Genomic DNA, 22,460 nt, shown 5'->3' with positions numbered 1-22,460 from the left:
TTTCTGCCTATAGAAGACCCCAAGAGGTCTTATGTTACCTAACGAAGATATCAAGAGGTCTCCTTTTGCCAATGGAAGACCTTCAAAAGGTTTTCTGTCTATGGAAGATCCCAATAGGCCATCAGCCTAAAAAATACTTCAGTAGGTATGAACATAGAAGACCTCAAGAGATCTTCTTTTGCCTATAGGAGGCTTAAAGATGTCTTCTGTGTATAGAAGACCTCAAGAGTTTTTCTGCCCTTAGAAGACTTCAAGAGGTCTTATTTTACCTATAGAAGACGTCAAGAGTTTCCTATTACCTATAGAGGACCTATAGAGGCCATTTTTTACCTATGGGAGACGACAAAGGGTCTTCTTCTAGATAGGATCCCTCAAAGGTTCTTCTGCCTATAGAACAACTCAAAAGATCTTTTGCCTATAGAAGATCATTGTCCATGGAAATCCTCGAGATGTCTTCTGGGTTTTCTGTCTATGGAAGACCCCAATAGGCCCTCAGCCTAAGAAATACTTCAGTAGGTATGAACATAGAAGACCTCAAGAGGTCTTCTTTTGCCTATAGGAGGCTTAAAGATGTCTTCAGTGTATAGAAGACCTTAAGAGATCTTCTGCCCTTAGAAGATTTCAAGAGGTCTTCTTTTGCCTATAGAAGAAGTCAAAAGTTGCCTTCTTCTGCTTGTAGAATATCTCAAAAATCCTATAGAAGGACTCAATGAGTCGTCTTTTGCCTATGGGATGCTTCAAGAGGCCTTCTTTTGCCTGTGGAAGACCTCAAGAGATCTTCTTCTGCGGATAGAAAACCTCAAATGGTACTCTGCCTATAGTAGCACTCAATGGGTTTTCTGCCTCTAGACGACTCCAAAAAGTCTTCTTCTGTCTATAGAAGGTCACAAGAAATCTTCTTCTGCCAATAGAAGATCTTAAGAGGCCATCTACCTATATAAAGCCGCAAGAGGTATTCTTCTGTCTGTAGATGACTTCAAGAAGTCACTTTCGACTAGTAGAAGACTTCTACCTGAAGAAGACACCAAGAAGTCATCTTCTACCTGAAGAAGACCTCATAAACTCTTCTTCTACCTGAAGCAGACCTCATAGAATCTTCTTCTACCTGAAGAAGACCTCATAAAATCTTCTTCTGCATGTAGAAGACCTCAAGAGGTAGCCTGCCTATAGAAGATCCAAGAGGTACTCTTCTGTCTATAGAAAACCTCAAGAGGCCTTCTTCTGTCTATGGAGAACCGTAACAGGTCCTCTATCTATAGAAGTCTTCAAGAAATCGTTTGTCTATAGAAGATCTCAAGAGGTATTCTTCCTATAGAAGGCCTCAAGAGGACTTTTGGCTATAGAAAACTTCAATGAAATCCACCGACATGAAATCCATGATTCACACGCAGCCTCTACGAACTGGAAATTCAACATAATCCATATTTGGCTAGAGTCAATTTTCAAGGACGGTCATATGTCTATCGGCGACCTCAAGATGTCATACGACTATGGATGACCTCAAGAGAACTTAGCCTATAGCAGACCACAAAAGGTCTTCTTCTGCTTATAATAGATATCAAGATGTTTTCTGCCTATAGAAGACACAACGACGTCTGCCTATAGATGACATCAAGAGACCTTCTTCCGCTTATAGTATACCTCAAGATGTCTTTTGTCTATGAAAGACCTAAAGAGATCTTCTGCCTCGAGAAGTCCGCAAAATGTCATCATAAAATGAAATTTCAGTTCCGTTCACAGGATATTACATGAAAGTGTGGAAGAGTTCTTTAGCTTCTTAAACAAACATACTGAACGTCAGTTATATTTCTACCTCAGACATCAGATTTTCTAAAAGTGTGTAACTGACCTTCATACTTGGAATCGACATCAATAAAAATCGCCTCATTAGCCACACTAATCAACAAAACAATCACATAAGTTACAACATATGGGTTAATTTTACTCTAGAGATCCAATAGAGACGATAAAACGGTTGTATCTCAAAAAACAATGAGAAATTAGACACGACAACAACAAACCTTACACAGGTGAAACAACAACAACATACCAAACAAACATGTGAAGAGTAAGAGTGAATTTATTTATAAATAAATAAAAACCAGAGAACCAAAAAAAGACGCACAACAAAAGCCATAAACACAACAACTGGTTATGATCTCAAATCTCGAAACCAAAATAACGACAACCACTGGGAACACGGATGAATATATGGCGAAGTGGAGAAGTAGTAGCAAATCAACATTGTCACACTCACGGAACGCTCAAAGAGCGAAACGTGAAACTTGAATCAGTTTTAATAGTGAAATCAAAACGGGTAGAAGTAATGGCTCGAAGCCATTGTGCCAAATCGTAAAGCCAAAAAAAAAAATAATTAAAAAAAACTAATTACAAAAAAGTGATTCCAAATAATTCCTCTTAGCAAAATAGGTAATAACAACAAAATTAACCCAATGAAATTGGGTGGCATATCGACGGTGTCATCAAATGTCAAAATGTCCACAACCCCAGCACCAATTTATCCCAACATTAGACCACCAGCTCCAACGAATGGCCAAAACAACAGCAGCACCATTATTCCCACCACAACAACACAGCCACGTGAAGAGGATGAAAAATGTGCAAAAGTGAAACGTTTTATTGGTGGAGGAATAATACTGGCCTTGGTCATTATAGGCTGGCATTTGTACGGTAAGACGCAACAGCAGCTGTTGTAAATTTCCACTGCGGAAGTGTCAGTGTTCAAGTGTGTGTGCTTGCTAACGTGTGATCTCATTTCACTTCCCGTTTAGAACATTTCACCTATGATCCTCTACACAATGTACCCGAATCTCCCACCGAGCATGAAATCCATGAATTCACACGCAGCCTCTACGAACTGGAAATGCAACATAATCCATATTTGGCTAAAGTCAATTTCCAAGGGCGGACCAAGGCATCGTATCGTGACGACAGGGCACAACATCCGTAAGTAAGGAAAAAATAATTTTGAAAACTTGTAAAATTCGTTTGGAAGACAAATATTAGCGGGTTTTGCTGTAATATCTACCGAAGCCAAGTACCTTGGTGTGGTGCTTGACATCAGCTAAAATGGAAGGCAACAACTGATGAACCCTATACTCCTGCCAGAGTTCTAGAAGTTCAAGTTTTGGTCTCACATCGGAACAGGTAGTCGAAAGTCAAAGTCGACAGTCAGACGATTCGATATTTGATTTTTAACTATAAATTCGATTTTTCGATTTTGACAACTCAGTTTCAAATCGACGTTACGTGTTCTCGCGCCACCCCAAAGTCGACTAAAATCGTGCATTTTAAAAAAATATTTTTTCATAATCGAAGATTTATAAAAAAATATTTTTTGTGGATGTTTTCAAAAATATTTTTTCAATAATCGTGGATTTTTTAAAAAATATTTTTTAAAAATCATAGATCTTTTAAAAATTTTTTTTCAATAATCGTGGATTTTTAAAAAATATTTTTTCAATAATCGTGGATTTTTTAAAAAATATTTTTTCAATAATCGTGGATTTTTTAAAAAATATTTTTCAATAATCTCGATTTTTTAAATATTTTTTCAATAATAGTGGATCTTTTAAATAATATTTTTCCAATAATCGTGGATTTTTTAAAAAATATTTTTTTAATAATCGTGGATTTTTTAAAAAATATTTTTTCAATAATCGTAGATTTTTTAAAAAAAAATTTTTCAATGATCGTGGATTTTTAAAAAAATATTTTTTTAATAATCGTGGATTTTTTAAAAAATATTTTTTCAATAACCGTGGATTTTTTAAAAAATATTTTTTTCAATAACCGTGGATTTTTTAAAAAATATTTTTTCAATAATCGTGGATTTTTTTAAAAAATATTTTTTCAATAATCGTGGATTTTTTTAAAAAATATTTTTTCAATAATCGTGGATCTTTTAAAAAATATTTTTTCAATAATCGTGGATCTTTTAAAAAATATTTTTTCAATAATCGTGGATTTTTTAAAAATATTTTTTCAATAATCGTGAATTTTTTAAAAATATTTTTCAATAATCTTTTAAAAAATATTTTTTCAATAATCTTTTAAAAAATATTTTTTCAATAATCGTGGATCTTTTAAAAAATTTTTTTTAAATAATCGTGGATCTTCTAAAAAATATTTTTTCAATAATCGCGGTTTTTTTTAAATATTTTCTCAATAATTGTGGATCTTTTAAAAAATTATTTTTCAATAATAGTGGATTTTTTAAAAAACATCTTTCAATAATCGTGGATTTTTTAAAAAATATTTTCCAATAATCGTGGATTTTTAAAAAACATCTTTCAATAATCGTGGATTTTTTAAAAAATATTTTTCAATAATCGTGGATTTTTAAAAAATATTTTTCAATAATCGTGGATTTTTAAAAAATGTTTTTCAATAATTGTGGATTTTTTTAAATATTTTTTCAATAATAGGGATTTTTTAATATTTTCTCAATAATCGTGGATTTTTTAAAAAATATTTTTTCAATAATCGTGGATATTTTAAAAAATATTTTTCCAATAATCGTGGATTTTTTACAAGCTATTTTTTCTTTAATCGTGGTTTTTTTACAAGCTATTTTTTCTTTAATCGTGGTTTTTTTTAAATATTGTTTCAATAATCGTGGTTTTTTTAAATATTGTTTCAATAATCGTGGATTTTTTAAAAATATCTTTTAAATAATCGTGGATTTTTTAAAAAATATCTTTTAAATAATCATGGATTTTTTTATAAAAATTGTTTTTAATAATCGTGGATTTTTATAAAAAATATTTTTTTCAATAATGGTGGATTTTTTATAAAAATATTTTTTCAATAATCGTGGATTTTTTTATAAAACATATTTTTGCAATAATCGTGGATTTTTTATAAAACATATTTTTGCAATAATCGTGGATTTTTTAGAAAAAATATTTTTTTAAATAATGTAGATGTTTTATAAAAAATATTTTTTAAATAATGTAGATTTTTTATAAAAAATATTTTTTAAATAATGTAGATTTTTTATAAAAAATATTTTTTCAATAATCGTGGATATTTTAAAAAAATATTTTTCAATATAATCGTGGATATTTAAAAAAAAATCAATATAATTGTGTATATTTTTTAAATATATATATTTAAAAAAATATTTGTCAATATAATCGCGGGTATTTTAAAAAATATTTTTCAATATAATTGTGCATATTTAAAAAAAATATTTTTCAATATAATTCTAAATATTTTAAAAAATGTTTTTCAATATAATTGTGGATTTTTCAAAAATATATTTTTTTAAAAAATCTCATATTTTGTTAAAAAATATTTTTTTTTTAAATTTTCTATTCAAAAAAAAAGATATTTTTTCAAAAATCTTTTATTTTTTTAAAAAATATTTTTTAAAAAATCTTCTATATTTTAAAAAAATATTTTTTAAAAAAATATTTTTTCGGAAATACTTTATTTTTTTATTTAAATAGTTTTTTTTTTTCAATAATCGTGGATTTAAAAAGAAAATATTTTTCTTTTATCGTGAATTTTTTGTTATTTTTTTTTAATATTTTCCCCTTTCCTTCTTCTTCCAGTCTCCTACAAGTCAATGAAGATTTACTGACGTCGGAAGGTGCGGAAACTCGCACCATTGTCTTAATGCGCCGTTTGTTCGATAACTATGAATTAGACACCCACACAGTGGAACATGTCACAGAAGAAGAACAACAAGAGGAGGATGAATTTCTAAGTGCTGTTCTGGATACACCGGTCATGCAAAAAACCATGAAGTTTTTGGTATTTAAAGGTAAGAACAATACGATACGATTTTTAGAGGATGTACCCTAATGTCTTGTTGTTGTTGTTTCAGGTGTTGCTATCAACAACCGGGATTCTCAGTTGCGCCTTCTCAAAGACATGTGGTTCACACAATATTCAAGGGGTCAGGGACGAATTGGTAGTTCCGGCTTTGAACATGTCTTCCTGGCAGAGATTCGAGATGGCAACATATTGGGTCTTCATAATTGGGTATATTTCCACGAACAAGAGAAGCTGGGTCATTTAAACTACAAGGGTCACATAGAGAAATTAAATCTGGAAAAGGTAAGTAGACTTCGGTTTACCTTAAATTTGATTTTCAAAAATATTTTCGATTTTATTACAGGATGGCCACTACTTGATGGCCTTGCGTTTCAGTTTCCACAACATCAACAAGTCTTATAATACCCTTTTTGTGGGTACTTCCCCCGAATTGGAGTTGAGTCTCTATACCATGTGTTTCCTGCTGAGTGTAGGCCAACCCTGTGCTGTGCAATTGGGTCATACCAAATTTAGTATTATCACCCATGCCTGGGATTGGCATGGCAAGAAAATGGTAGCCACAGCTTATCCATCGCTGGAAAAATAATTCTATCTCTCTTCAACTCACCCTCCCATAGTTATACAAATTTTTTCTATAATAAATTAATTTTATTAATTTTTTAAATTAAAGTTTTATTTTTGTAGATTTCAACTCGATTACAAAATATTTATACAAATTGGTCACGTTCCTCACTCCCTCCATTCCATTGCATTCGCTCCCCATAACTAGACTATTCCTCTATGATTTCCTGCTGTATCGGTATCCTTCTAATGGTGGTGGGTGTTGGCGTCATAGTTACTTCGGATATGGAATCATATTGTTCATCCACCGCCAATGGTGTTGCCAACTCTTCAATCTCGGTATCGGAATCCTCATCATAGGAACGTATTAAACTTGGACTACTTATGCTAAATTCCAAATCGAACGGATCCAAACAATCAAATGTTAGATTGGTGGTAGTCAAATCCAAATCCGGATCCCGACTACTTTTTGGTTGCTGGCGTGGAAGACTGTTGTGGCATATTGGATTTTCCGCTGGTGATGCCTCCAGCTGTAGCTGTTGGCCCCACAGGGCCACTGCCCGTTCGCGATTGAGCACGGCCTTCTGTTGGGCCATTTCCGCCAATGGCTGTTGTTGGTGTTGCAGCTGTTGCAGGAGTAACTGATGAGCTGGCTGGTGTTTGTTTTTCTTGTGATGTGTCGATGTCCGCCTCAAGTCCTCCGGCCGTTGTCGTTGGTTCAGTGGTGTTGTATTGATATGCAGAGGTGTCATAATCTGTGGCATTGTAGTCATAGCCTGTGGCATCATAAGCCGTTCCGCTGGCATCATATTGACTTGGGTCATATTGGGATTGGTCATAGTTTTGATCATAGCCACCTGTGTTGTATTGTTGTTGGTCATATCCCTCATAGCCGCTGTAGTCAGCGGCTGTGTAGTCGCCTGTGGTGGTGGCGGCCAAGTCTGTATCTTCTGCACCACCGGACTGTTGCTGTGATTCTGCTGGGTTATCTGTATTGCCAACATTTGTTGTGTCTCTTGTTGGTTGCTGTTTCGATTTTTCTCCTTCGCCAATGTTGTCTTTGATATTCTCGTCATCGTTGTCGTTGTTGAGTGCCGCTGTTCCTGACTTGTAGTCATATCCTGTGGATTTATAATCGCCGGCATCATATGGGGATATTCCGCTAATAGATTTTGTGGCATTGTCCGTGTCTCGTTCTGTGGAAGTTTTACCCAAGATGGAGTCATAGCTGTAGGGATTCGCCTTGCCGCTGCTGTAGTCGTCAACAAGGGCGGATGTTGTTGTTCGAGGGGTGTTGTCGGTTGTGCCAAATGTGGTCGGCTTGTAGTCGAGAGAGGCTTAAAGGGAGAATGGAATTATGAAATAATGTTAATTATTTAAGCACAAATTACGGAGATTAAAAAATGTTAAAAATTAGAGTTGAAAAGATAATAAGAGAAAATTATTTGAAGGGCAATAAGGAGCTTTTAAGATTATTTATCAAGGACCAATAGATAAAAGAACATTTTAAGAAAGTGTTTTGCACTTTTTTAATTTTTTATTTTCAAAATGTAATTTTTCAATAATGGTGGGCTTCTAAAAATATTTTTTCAATACCAAGCAAATTTATTAAAAATATCTTTTGTGGATTCTTTTAAGAATATCTTTTCAATAATCGTGGATTTTTTTTAAAAAAATGATTTTTCAATGATTTTGGATTTCTTAAAAAATATTTTTTTCAATTTATTTTTTAAATTAATTTTTCAATACTGGCAGAATTTTCTTAAAAATATTTTTCAATTATCGCGGATATTTGTAACATTATTTTTTTATTATCTTGGCTGTAAAAAACAATTTTTTCAAATAAACGTGGATAATTAAAAAAAATATTTTTTCAATTTTAAAAAATATTTTTTTCATTTTCTTTAACAAATATTTTTTTATTACATGGAAAAAATATTAATTCAATAGTCGTAGATATTTTAAAAATATTTCTTAAAAATCGTAGGTTTAAAAAAACATATTTTTAAATTTAAAAAAAAAAAAATATTTTCAAGTCGCAAATTTAAAAAAGAAATTAAAAAATGTAAGAAGTATTTTGTTGAGTCGTAGATTTTTTGAAAAATATTTTTTCAAGTCGTGGATTTAAAACAAACGACTTTTCCAAAACCTTGAATCTTTAAAAAGATCTTATTTTTACAAACGTACATTTAAAAACAAAATAATATTTTTTAAAGTGAGTTTTAAGAAACAGTTTCGAAAAACGAAAACTAGAATAATAAAAAAAAACGTGGATTTAATAAAATATTTAATTTAAAAACGTGAATTTTTACAATTTTTTTTCAAAAAACGAGTATTTTTTAAAAATGATTTTTCAATCGTGGAATTTTTTAAACAGATTTTTTTAATAATCGTGGATTTCTTCAAAAATATTTGTACATTAATCGTGGATTTTTCAAAACCTTTTTTTCAATAATCGTGGACATTTTTAAAAATCTTCTTTTAATAATCGTGGAAATTTTTAAAAATCTTTTTTCATTATTCGTGGAAATTTTTAATAATCGAGGATTTTTTTATCTTTTTTTCAATAACCGAGTTTTTTAATATATTTTTTCAATAATCGTGGATTTTTTAAATATTTTTTCAATAATCGTGGGGTTTTTCAATAATAATTTTTTAAATATTTTTTCAATGACAGTGGTTTTTTTAAATATTTGAATAATCGTGGATTATTTAATCTTGGATTAATTAAAAAATATTTTTTCAAACAATCGTGGATTTTTTTTAAATATTTTTAAAAAACTATTTTTCAATAATCTTGGAATTTGAACATAATCGTGGATTAAAAAAAATCAATTGCAATCGTTGATTTTAAAAAATATTTTTGCATAATCGTGAATTTAAAAAAAGTTAATTCCGTATATATTTTTCAATAATTGAGAATTTTTAAAATATTTTCTCAATAAACGCGGTTTTTTAAATATTTGAATAATCGTGGATTATGAAAAAAATATTTGTAGATTTCTTCAAACATATTTTTTCAATAATCTTGGATTATTTAAAAAATATTTTTTCAAATAATCATGGATTTTTTAAATATTTAAAAAAAAAATATTTTTCAGTAATCTTGGATTTTGAACATATTATCTTGGATTAAAAAAATCAATTCCAATCGTTGATTTTAAAAATATTTTTGCTTATTTATGAATTTAAAAATGATATTTTCAATAATCGTAGGTTTTTACAAAAATATTTTTCCAATAATCGTTAATTTTTTCAATAATAATGGTTTTAAAAAAATATTTTTTCATAAATGTGGACCTTCACAAAAAAATATTTTTTAATAAACGTGGATTTTTTTAAAACATATTTTTCATAAACATGGATTTGTTTAAAAGAATATTTTTTCAGAAACGTGGATTTTTTAAAAAATATTTTTCAATAATCGTGATTTTTTTAAAAAGAATATTTTTTCATAAACGTGGATTTTTTAAAAAAATATTTTTCAATAATCGTGAAGTTTTTTTAAAAAGAATATTTTTTCAGAAGCGTGGATTTTTTAAAAAAAAAAATATTTTTCAATAATAGTGAAGTTTTTTTAAAAAGAATATTTTTTCAGAAGCGTGGATTTTTTAAAACAGGTTTTTTAATATCAAGGATTTTTTTAAAATATGCTTTTTAATACACCTGGATTTTTTAAAAAAATAATTTTCAATAATCGTGAAGTTTTAAAAAAATACTTCTTTATAAACGTGGATTTTTAAAAAAAAATTATCATATACGCAGATTTCTTAAAAGCTATTTTGCAATAATTGTGGATTTTTTCAAAAATATTTTTCATTAATCGTGGATTTTTTCAAAAATTGTTTTCCAATAATTTTTTTCCAATAATATTTTTTAAAAAATGTTTTTTCAATAATCGGGGGTTTTTTTTCAAAATACTTTTCCAATGATCGTGAATTTAAAAAAAAAAAAAAATTTTTTCAAAAATCGCCGTTTTTTAATAAATATTTTTTTTAATAATAGGTGGGTTTAACAAAAAAAACAATTTTCAATAATCGTAGATTTTTAAAAATTTGTTTTCAATAATCGTGGATTTTTTTAAAAATATTTTTTTTAATCAATGTGGATATTTTTAAATTTTTTCAAACATCCACGTTGTATAACAAATATTTTTTCAATCGACGTGGATTTTTAAAAAATACTTTTTCAATTGATTTTTTACAAATATTTTTTAAGTCGACGTGGATTAATAAAATATACATTTTCAATGGATTTTTTAAACATATTTTTTCAATCAACGTGGATTTTTTAAAAAAATATTTTTTCTATTAATTTCTTTGAATATCTTTACAGTAAACATGGATTTTTTAAAAATATTTTTTTAGAAGATTTTTTAAAAATGTCTTTTTCAATCAACGTAGATTTTATAAAAATATTTTTACTGAACGTGGAATTTTCAATTTTTTGAAATCATCTTAGATTTTTAAAAAATTATTTTTTTTCAATCAACGTGGATTTTTTAAAAGCGAGGATTTTTTAATCAACTTGAATTTTTGAAAAACTATATATTTTCTCAATAAACGTGGATTGTTTAAAATTTTTTTTTTCATAAATGTGGATTTGTTAAAAAATATTTTTCCAATAAATATAAATTTTTAAAAATATTTTTCCATAATCTTAAATATTTAAAAAGTCATCAACGTATATTAAAAAAACAAATAAATTAGATTTTTTAAAAATATATTTTTCATAAATGTGGATTTTCATAAATTTTTATAAACGAGCCTTTTTTTAAAAATATTTTTCAATAATCTTGATGTTTTTTTAAATTATTTTTCATAAACGTGGATTTTTTCAAAAGTATTTCTCAATAATCTTGAAGCTTTTTTAAAAAGAATATTTTTTCAGAAGCGTTAATTTTTTAAAAAATATTTTTAAATGATCGAGGAATTTTAAAAAAAAAATATGTTTTTCATAAACTTGGATTTAAAAAAAATTTTTTTTCAATAATCGTGAAGTTTTAACAAAAATACTTTATAAACGTGGATTTTTAAAATTTATTTTTTCATACACGCGGATTTCTTAAAAAATATTTTTCAAAAAATCGTTTATTTTTTGAAAAATATTTTTTCAATAATTGTAGATTCTTTTAAAAACATTTTTTCAATAAACGTGGATTTTTTAAAAAATATTTTTTTAATATCGTGGATTTTTTAAAAAATATTTTCTCAGTAATCGTCAATTTTTTAAAAAATATTTTTTCAATAATAGTGGATTTTTGAAAAAAATATTTTCTAAATAATCGTAGATTTTTATAAAAAATATTTTCTCAATAATCGTGGATTTTTTATAAAAATATTTTCTTAATAATCGTGGCCACCGTGGTGCAATGGTTAGCACGTCCGCCTTGCACTCAGTAGGTCTGCGGTTCGAATCCCAGGCCAAGCAACATCAAATTTTCAACGGTGGCAAAATTCCCCCTCAGTAATGCTGGCGACATTTCCTGAGTATTTAAGCCATGAAAAACTTCTCTACAAAGTGGTGTCGTATGACACGCCGTTCGGACTCGGCAATAAAAAGTAGGTCCCATATCATTGAGCCAATATGAATCGGCGTGCACTCATTGATATGAGAGAAGTCTCCCTTGTCCCTTCAGGGATGTTATGGGAACATATGTATGTATGTGTAATCGTGAATTTGTTAAAAAAATATTTTTTCAATAAACGTGGATGTTTTAAAAAAATATTTTCCGTAATTTTTAAACAAATAATCGTAGATTTTTTTAAAAATATTTTTTCAATAATCGTGTATTTTTAAAAAAAAATAATCGTGGATTTTTTAAAAAATATGTTTTCAATAATCGGGGGTTTTTTAAAAAAATAATTTTTCAATAATCGTGGATTTTTTAAAATTATTTTTTTAATAATATTGGATTTGTAAAATTATTTTTTTAATAATATTGGATTTTTTCGAAAATATTTTTTCAATAATCGTGGTTTTTTTTAAAAAAATATTTTCTCAATAATCGTGGATTTTTTAAAAAATATTTTTTTCAATCAATGTGGTTATTTTTGTATTTTTTTTTTTAAATCCACGTTCTATAAAAATATTTTTTAAATCGAAGTGGATTTTGTAAAAATACTTTTTTCAATTGATTTTTTAAAAATATTTTTTAAATCGACTTAGATTATTAAAAAATACATTTTCAATGGATTTGTTTAAAAATATTTTTTCAATCGACGTGGATTTTTTAAAAAATATTTTTCTATTTTTCTATAAAAATATTTTTTAAATCCAAGTGGATTTTGTAAATATACTTTTTCAGTTGATTTTTTAAAAATATTTTTTAAATCGTCTTAGATTATTAAAAAATACATTTTCAATGGATTTGTTTAAAAATACCTTTTCAATCGACGTGGATTTAAAAAAAAAAATTCTATGTATTAAATTAAAATATCATTTAAATCAACGTGGATTTTTTAAAAATATTTTTTCTAAGGATTTGTTTAAAAAAATATTTTTAATATCAACGAGGATTTTTTAAATATTTTTTTTTTCAACCAATGTGGGTATTTTTATTTTTTTTTTTTAATCAACGTATATTTTTTTAAAAATATCTTTTTCAATCAATGTGGATATTTGAAATCTTGATTTTTCAAAAATATTATTTTTACTCAACTTCGAAATTTCTTTTTAATTTTTTTGCATCGTCTTAGATTTTTTAAAAATATTTTTTTCAATCAACGTGGATTTTTTAAAAACATGGATTTTTTCAATCAACTTGGATTTCAAAAAATGTATTTCCTCAATAAACGTGAATTGTGTAAGAAATATTTTTTAATAAACATGGATATGTTAAAAAAAATTTTTCAATAATCCTGAATTTAATACAAAAAATATTTTTTCAATAATCATAAATTTTCAAAAATTTTTTAATAATCGTAAATATTTAATATTGATTTAAAAAACCAATTAAGTTAATTTTTTTAAAAATAAATTTTTAATAGATCTGGATTACCTTTGCCTGTTGATGGTAAACTGTCGTATGATGTCGGGGTATTGTCTAATTTACCAATACGATCGTTGTTCATCATACGATTTGTTAAATATTCTACATTTGATTGTAAGGAAGATATTTCCGTTCTGATTTGATGGGGATAAAGTTAGGTTGATAGTAATAGAGTAAAGAGACAGGAAAGAGAGAGAGGATAGAAAGAAGAAAAGAAGGACATTAGTTATGATATGTACCGTTAACAAACCTTATGTTGTTGGTGTGATAGTTGTTGTTGTTCTTGCTGATTAGAAGGTGTTGGTGTAATTTCAAATGTCACATTCGAATTATGCTCTTCATCAGTGATAATGCTCTTCTCTTTATCACTACTCGAATCGCGGCGATAATTTTGCAATGTATTATTGAGATCTTTATAACTGGCCCAGATCTGTTTTAAACGATCCATCAGTTTGGAGTTCATATCACGTAAATGTTGCTTTTCCAAACTAGATTCAAGGGGGAGAAAGAGAGTGAGAGAAACTTAAAAATAATGTAAAAATAAAACAAACAAAATTAAAAATAAAGAAAAATATTAAAATATTCTTATAAAGAGAAAAACTAGTTCTTTTTTCTCTGATCGAGAGAAAAACTGAGTAAAGAGCATAATTCGTGATATTGTTTACTCTCTTTTAAAGATATTAACCCATCAAATTTTAAATTTCGCTTTTGTTTTAGAGTTTGGTGGCCTCAGTTTCAGAATTATCAAAATCCAAATATAATTCACTGTCATCGGTGCCAGGGGTTGTTGTGGCTGCGATCTCAGCAGCAGGTGCTGCTGATCCCCGATCATTGTCCTCTTGAGCTGGCGCGGGTTCTTCTCTTCTCTCAACTTCTTTATCATTTTCTTTATTTCGATTCACAGACTTTGGCACCAAACGCACATTGACATCAACCTTAAATGGTTTCGGTTTAGTTTTTCCCTTCTCCTCTACTTTAAACGGCTCCTCTGTGTTTATGGCCTTGTCTTGTTCCTCCTTCTTGTCCTTCGGTAGTAAGTCCTTGAGACACTCTTTATTATTACAACAAGCCTGAATAATATGTTTGGTATGACAACAGGTTGTCACTTGATGGTGATGATCATCAGCTGTTGCTGGCCTACTGCTGCTACCGCGTCCAGTTTCTATGGTCACATGGCTGTGATCAGTAGTCTGACAATGGTTGCAGGATTTAATGGTTTGGCTGGTTTTCAAAACTAGATGCTGTTGCAACCATGGCAAGGGCTCTGTTTTGGTGGCTTCACATTTGAGGCTATCAAGGCCGCGATCATGGGAATGACACCTCGTGTGCGGCGAACTGTGACTGTGGTGATGGTGACGATGATGATGATTGTGACATTTACGCCTAGGAGTATGCTCTCTTAATCTATTGTGACACGGATCCTCAGTGTTCACAGAGGTTGTGGTCTCTACTTTTGTGTGTGAGTGGGGTGTTGTGGTGGTGTGTTGATCATCTAAATGGTGGCTATCGCCAGATCTATGAGAACACTTGCCACTTGGAAGGTGCATGTCTAGGGTGTAATCATGTCTATAACTGTGTGGCGAATAATGAAAAGCAGCACCACCCATAGGCCTAAGTGGTTGTGGTAATAGTGTTTGTTGTTGTTGTTTGTTACTGTGTGTATTTCTGTGTAGCTTAGAATATGCTGTGGCAGTTATGGGATTGCCATATTTCTTAAAGTCCCTTAAAATGGGATTTGACGTGGGCACAGATGTAGTATTAATGGCCCCTTGATCGTCCTTTTCTCGATCTTTTCCATGGGTATGGGAAAATCTTGAGGGCGAACATTGACATTTGTTGCTATTTTGAGGCTTTTTATTGTCTAAAGTTGGCAACGGTGGCATTTTGGCCCAATCCAAATCTAAACGTTCTATACTACGCGATATATTTTGCCATATATTCTCATCATCAAAACGAGAAGTGTACACGTTTACGTTTTCTTTCTTTTCCTGAGGCACTGGTGGAGATTTCTCTTGTTTCTCCTCTACTATTTCCACATTCATCGCTCCCGTATAGTTCGTAGCTTCCATGATTTCTTCTTTTAAGGCAACGTTTTGGGGTGGTGTTGCAGTGTATTCTTCCGCTCGATTGCTGGTTATTGGCCTCAATTCTATTTGGGTTGGAGAATTTTCGGTGTTGTATTCATGACGGCACAAGCAGCACGAAAAAATTTACAATGACAGCATGTTAACCAAGTTTGAAGTTTTCATTTGAATTATTTGGTTCAATGTTTCTTTTTCTCGAGTGTGTGTTTTGGGGTGTTCGGTTTTGTTTTTGGTGTGTGGTATTAGTTTAGCAAATGTCTGAATGTGAATGAATAAAAACTTAAAAGGACATTCACACAACTCAACTGAAAAAAATCTTGGTGACGATGAGAGGTAGAGTAGAATTTCTGGGATGACTGATGATCGGTTTAGATTGTGTAAGCCCAGTGTTATTATATATATTAAATATGGGAGAGCATTAAAAAGAAAGGAGAACTTATATACAGAGAAATATTGTCAAAACAGTAAACGAGGATGTCTTAACAATTATTTAAAAAAATGCAATAATCGTGGAATTTTAAAAAAATTTCTTTTAATAATCGTGGATTTTCTAACAAATATATTTTCAATAACCGTAGATTTAAAAAAAATAATCGTTGATTTAAAAAAATAATAATCGTGGATTTTAAATTTTTTTTTAATAATCGTGGATTTTTTAAAAAATATTTTTTTATAAATATTTTTTCAATTATAATATATATATATATAATTGTTCCACAAACATCCTAGATGGGACAAGGGAGACTTCTCTCATATCAATGAGTGCACGCCGATTCATATTGGCTCAATGATATGGGACCTACTTTTTATTGCCGAGTCCGAACGGCGTGTCGTACGACACCACTTGTAGAAAAGTTTTTCATGGCTTAAATACTCAGGAAATGTCGCCAGCATTACTGAGGGGGAATTTTGCCACCGTTGAAAATTTGATGTTGCTTGGCCTGGGATTCGAACCGCAGACCTTCTGAGTGCAAGGCGGACGTGCTAACCATTGCACCACGGTGGCCCCCAATTCAATTAAAGTGGATTTAAAAAAATATTTTTTCAATCGACGTAGATTTTTTAAAAAATATTTTTTTACCAACGTGGATTTTTTAAAATAATATTTATTCATCCACTGTGGATTTTTTAAAATAATATTTTTTCAACCACTGTGGATTTTTTAAAGTCAGCGTAGATTCAGTCAGCGTAGATTTTTTAAAAAAATATTTTTTACCAACGTGAATTTTTTAAAAAAATATTTTTTACCAACGTGGATTTTTTAAAATAATATCTTTTCAACCAATGTGGATTTTTAAAAAAATACCTTTTTCAGTCAGCGTAGATTTTTTTAAAAAATATTTTTCAATCAACGTGTATTTTTTGAAAAATATTTTTTTCAATCAACGTGGATTTTTTTAAAAATACTTTTTACCAACGCGTTTTTTAAAAAAAAAAATGTTTTTTTTTCAACCAATATGAATTTTTTTAAAAACACCTTTTTCAGTCAACGTTGATTTTTTAAAAAAACATTTTTTCAATCACCGTGGATTTTTAAGTTTTTTTTCTATCACCGTGGATTTTTAAGTTTTTTTCAATCACCGTGGATTTTTAAGTATTTTTCAATCACCGTGGATTTTTAAGTTTTTTTTCAATCACCGTGGATTTTAATTTTTTTTCAATCACCGTGGATTTTTAAGTATTTTTCAATCAGAATGGATTTTTTAAAAAAATATCTTTTCTATTACCGTGGATTTTTAATTTGTTTTCAATCAGCATGGATTTTTTTAAAAAATACGTTTTCAATCAACGTGGATTTTTTAAATCAATATTTTTCAATAATCGTGGATTATTAAAAATATATTTTTCAATCAACGCGGACTTTTTTAAAAAAAATATTTTTTCAATCAACGTGGCTTTCGTACAAAAATATTTTTCAATAAACGTGGATGTCGTAAAACAGTATTTTCAATCAACTTGGATTTTTTTAAAAAATAATTTTTCAAAAAAATATTATTCAATAAACTTGGATTTAAAAATAAAATATTTTTTTAATAAACGTGGATTTTTTAAAAAATAATTTTTCAACCAACGTGGATTTTTTAAAAAATATTTTTTAATAAACGTGGATTTTTTAAAAAATAATTTTTCAACCAACGTGGATTTTTTAAAAAATATTTTTTAATAAACGTGGATTTTTCAAAAAATGTTTTTTCAATCAATCCGGACTTTTCAAAAAATGTTTTCCAATCAATCCGGACTTTTCAAAAAATGTTTTTCAATCAATCCGGACTTTTCAAAAAATGTTTTTCAATCAACGCGGACTTTTCAAAAAATGTGTTTCAATCAACGCGGCCTTTCCAATTTTTTTTTGCAAATAAACGTTGATTTATAAAAAATCTTCAATCAACCTGAATTTTTGAAAAAAATATTTCCTCGATCAACGTGGATTTTTTTAAAAATTATTTTTTCAATCAACATGGATTTTTTAAAAAAAATATTTTTTCAGTCAACGTGGATTTTTTAATAAAAATATTTCTTCAATCAACGTGGATTTTTTAATAAAAATATTTCTTCAATCAACGTGGATTTTTAAAAAAATATTGTTTTAATGTGGATTTTTAACAAAAATATTGTTTTAATCAACGTGGATTTTTTAAAAATATTTTTCAATAAACGTGGATTTTTTTAAAAAATACTTTGTCACTCAACGTGGCTTTTTTAATAAATAATTTTTCAATCAATGTGGATTTTTTAAAAATACTTTGTCACTCAACGTGGCTTTTTTAATAAATAATTTTTCAATCAATGTGGATTTTTTAAAAATATTTTTCAATAAACGTGGATTTTTTAAAAAATACTTTGTCACTCAACGTGGATTTTTTGATAAATACTTCTTCAATCAACGTGGATTTAAAAAAAAAACATTTTTTCAATCAACGTGGATTTAAAATAAAAAACATTTTTTCAATCAACGTATATTTACAAAAAAAATTAACGTATATTTTAAAAAAATATTTTTTCAATCAACCTATATTTTTAAAAAATATTTTTTCAAAAATAGTGATTTTTAAATATATTTTCAATAAATGTGAATTTTTTAAAAAAATATTTTTTCATAAACGTGAATTTTTTAAAAATACTTTATCAACAACCGAGGATTTAAAAAAAAATATATTTTTCAAAAAACGAGGATTTAAAAAAAATATATTTTTCAAAAAACGAGGATTTAAAAAAATATATTTTCATAAAAACGGGGATTTTTAAAAATATTTTTTCAACAAACGAGGAATTAAAAAAAAATTTTCAACAAACGAGGATTTAAAAAAAATATTTTTTCAACAAACGAGGATTCAAAAAAATATTTTTTCAACAAACGAGGATTTTTAAAGAAATATTTTTTTCAATAAACGCAGATTTCCGAAGAAATATTTATTAAATTGAAAAAATATTTTTTAAATTTTTTTTAAAAAATATTTTTCAGTAAACGTGGATTTTTAAACAAATATTTTTGAATAAACGTGAATATTTTTAAGAAATATTTTTTTCAAAATACGTAGATTTTTTAAAAACATTATCGTGTGTTTTTTCTATAATCGTGGATTTTTTAAGAAATACTTTTTACAATAATGGTGGACTTTTTTAAAAATATTTTTTCAATAATCGCGGATTTGTTAAATTTTTTTTCAATAATTGTGGATTTAAAAAAAATACTTTTTCAATAATCGTGGGTTTTTTAAAAATATATTTTTCAATAATCGTGGATTTTTTAAAAAATATTTTTTTTAATAATCGTGAATGTTTTAAAAATATATTTTTCAATAATCGTGGATTTTTTAAAAAATATTTTTTTTTTTTAATAATCGTGAATGTTTTTAAAACTGTTTTTTCAATAATCGTGGTTTTTTAAATATGTATGTAGATTAAAACCATATATGTTTTTTCAATAGTTGTAAATTTAAAAAAATATTTTTCAATAATAGTAGATTTAAAGAAATATTTTCTCAATATTTGTGGATTTTTAAAAAAATGTTTTTTCAATAATATTGGTTATAGAAGAGTTTTTTTGCAGTTTTATTATCCATGTTTATTTAAAATGTTGGATCTTAATTTATTTTTTCCTCTCTCTTCCACTCCTTTTAATGCTCTCCAATAAATAAAAAAATTAATTTTCAAAATTACTTGTGTTTTAACGTTGTATCCTCTAATTTATTCGTTAATGCTTTACATTCGCCGGTTAATTTATCCATGAGTTGCTTTTGACTTTGTATCATTTCTTCGAGTTCGTTTACAGTTTCAGCTATAAAAAATCAAACAGACAAACAATACGTTTACAAATTGAAGAAAGTGTAGAGAAAAGGAATATTACTTTAGTTTTTTCCAAAAATACTTTCTGATTTTATTTCGAAAGAAAATTTTTAGTTGCAGTGAAAGGCACTCTAAAATCTACGGCACCTCATGGATAAACTATTGATTGCTCGGCATTATTTTTTTGACTTTAGGGGTGAGTATTGACTTTTCTAAATAATATTAAATGATTAATTTTAGTAAATTTGATTTCAATTCTTTATTGACATGAAAAGTTTCTATTTTGCATGATTTTAAATGAAAATTTAATAATTTTCGATTGACCGACATTTACACAAGGACACAAATCAATAGCTTAACCAGAGTCTGTCTATTAAGACTAGGTTTCGTTTTGTTGTGGGTGATAATTTGTGCATTAAAACAGATATAACGACGACACAAAGGAGTGAGCTGGCATGCAAAATCAAAGTGCAAAAGTAATAAACATATAAACATTAATAGTAGGAAACAAACAAAAAAACAGTATTTAATATCGAGCTACATTCATGCATAACACAATTTAAGCCAGAAAAACAAACCCGAGTTTTTGGAAATGAACCATGATAACATACACAATCGATCAAAATTTAAGTTATTCAGGCTTATTATGAATCAAAATGTTTAATTCAAATTGCATGAAATGAAAATCATCTTCACAGATAAGACACATTTTCACCTTTTTATGGAAAACTCTTTAAAAATGCTTTCTATATTTTAATCGCAGATTTTGTATCAATATATTTAGGGACTAATAATAGTGATTTTTTTAAATATTTTTTAAAAATATTTTTCAATCGCGGATATTTATTAATAAAATATTCTTGAATTTGTAAACAACTTTTTTTCTCAAAAATCGTGGATTACAAGAACATCAGTAATCGGAATTTTTTTAGAAAATATTTTGTCAATAATCCCGTTCCGCCACATAACATCGGACATAAGTCCAAGTAATCGTGGATTTTTTAAGAATATTTGTTAAGGAACAGTAATAGTGGATTTTTGAGAATATGTTTTCAGGGACCAATAATCGTGGATTCTTTAAGAATATTTTTCAATCGTGGATTTTTGAGAATCCAATAATCGTGGATTTTTTAAAAACATTTTTCAATCATGGATTTTTAAATAAATATTTTTTCAATCGTGGATTTAACAAAAACCCTTTTTAATCGTGGATTTGAAACACCCCTTTTCAATCGTGGATTTAAATTTTTTTTGCAATCGTGAATTTAAAAAAAAAAACATTTTTCAATCATGGATTTATAAAACAACATTTTTGAATCTTGGATTTTAAAAAATATTTTTTCAATCTCGGGTTTTAACAAATATTTTTTCAATCGTGGGTTTTGAAACAAATATTTTTTTAATCGCTGATTTTAAAAAATATTTTTTCTATTATGGGTTTTAGAAAATAAATCGTGGATTTAGAAAAACATTTTTAATCGTGGATTCAAAATTTTTTTTTTCAATCTCAGTTTTAAAAAAAAATTTTTTCAATCTTGGATTTTAAAAAATATTTTTTCAATATTGGATTTCAAAAAATATTTTTTCAATGGTGGGTTTTAAAAAATATTATTTTTCATCGCTGATTGAAAAAAATATGCTTCAATTATGGGTTTTAAAAAATATCGTGGATTGTAAAAAATATTTTTTCAATCTTGGATTTTTATATATATATTTGTTATTCAATTGTGGATTTAAAAAAATCAATATTGGATTTTAAAAAATATATTTTCAATTTTTGATTTTTAAACATATATTTTTCTTAACTCGTGGATTTGAAAAAAAAAATCAATCGTAGATTTTAAAAAATATTTTTTCAATCATGGATTTTGAAAAAATTGTTCAATAAATCGTTAATATTTTAAAAGTAGTTTTTAAAAATATTTTTTAAATCGTGGATTTTTTAAAAATAATTATAAATCGTGGATTTTTTAAAAATAATTTTAAATGTTGGATTTTTAAAAAAAATTTAAATCGTGGATTTTTCAAAGCTTGGATTTTTCAAAAATGTTTTTTAAATCGCAGGTTTTTTAAAAATATATTTTTAAAACGTGGATTTTTTAAAAATATTTTTTAAATCGTGAATTTTTTAAAAAAAAATTTAAATCGTGGATTTAAAAAAAATTAAATCGTGGATTTTTTAAAAATAGTTTTTAAATCGTGGATTTTTCAAAAATATTTTTTAAATCGCAGGTTTTTTAAAAATATTTTTTAAATCGTGGATTTTTTAAAAATATTTTTAATCGCAGGTTTTTTAAAAATATTTTTTAAATCGCAGGTTTTTTAAAAATTTTTTTATATCGTGGATATTTTAAAAATAGTGTTTTTAAATCGTGGATTTTTTAAAAATATTTTTTTTAAATCGTGGATTTTTAAAAAAAATTTTTTTTTGAATCGTGGATTTTTTAAAAATATTTTTTTTAAATCGTGGATTTTTTAAAAATATTTTTTTTAAATCGTGGATTTTTTAAAATATTTTTTTAAATCGTGGATTTTTTAAAAATATTTTTTTTTTAAATCGTGGATTTTTTAAAAATATTTTTTTTAAATCGTGGATTTTTTAAAAATATTTTTTTAAATCGTGGATTTTTTAAAAATATTTTTTTTAAAGCGTGGATTTTTTAAAAATATTTTTTTTAAGCGTGGATTTTTTAAAAATATTTTTTTAAATCGTGGATTCTTTAAAAATATTT

The 22,460-nt window shown here is 27.1% G+C and overlaps 2 protein-coding genes across 11 annotated transcripts in view; one reads left to right on the top strand and one right to left on the bottom strand.

Annotated features, from left to right (window-relative positions):
- The first annotated feature begins 1,948 nt into the window (after window positions 1–1,948).
- On the top strand, window positions 1,949–6,469 carry EndoU (Endoribonuclease U-specific). The gene is made up of 5 exons (XM_073975722.1): window positions 1,949–2,691; window positions 2,793–2,967; window positions 5,580–5,791; window positions 5,855–6,087; window positions 6,149–6,469. The coding sequence occupies exons 1-5, from the start codon at window positions 2,454–2,456 to the stop codon at window positions 6,389–6,391; spliced, it is 1,101 nt and encodes a 366-aa protein (XP_073831823.1). The 5' UTR covers window positions 1,949–2,453; the 3' UTR covers window positions 6,392–6,469.
- The window catches only part of LOC141398393 (uncharacterized), a 38,725-nt gene continuing 22,696 nt past the window's right edge, over window positions 6,432–22,460 (bottom strand). The window contains exons 5-8 of one of the 10 annotated variants that reach the window (XR_012411636.1): window positions 19,603–19,720; window positions 14,043–15,506; window positions 13,608–13,845; window positions 6,432–7,703 (exon numbers count right to left, since the gene is read on the bottom strand). Coding sequence is in view for 3 of the 10 variants with exons in the window: in XM_073975682.1 (XP_073831783.1) it covers window positions 6,576–7,703; window positions 13,608–13,845; window positions 19,603–19,720 (1,484 nt within the window). In the remaining 7 variants the exon portion in view is untranslated. Of the gene's footprint in view, window positions 7,704–13,366; window positions 13,492–13,596; window positions 13,846–14,042; window positions 15,507–19,602; window positions 19,721–22,460 lie in introns of all 10 variants that reach the window. The other 9 variants (XR_012411635.1, XR_012411633.1, XR_012411632.1 and 6 more) reach the window with 9 other exon arrangements.

The sequence above is a fragment of the Musca autumnalis genome, unplaced genomic scaffold, assembly GCF_047663935.1.
Source record: "Musca autumnalis isolate F117 unplaced genomic scaffold, ASM4766393v1 scaffold_1, whole genome shotgun sequence".
Taxonomy (NCBI): domain Eukaryota; kingdom Metazoa; phylum Arthropoda; class Insecta; order Diptera; family Muscidae; genus Musca; species Musca autumnalis.
Note: the sequence above shows the minus strand (reverse complement) of the source record. Positions and strands in the feature narration are given on the sequence as shown.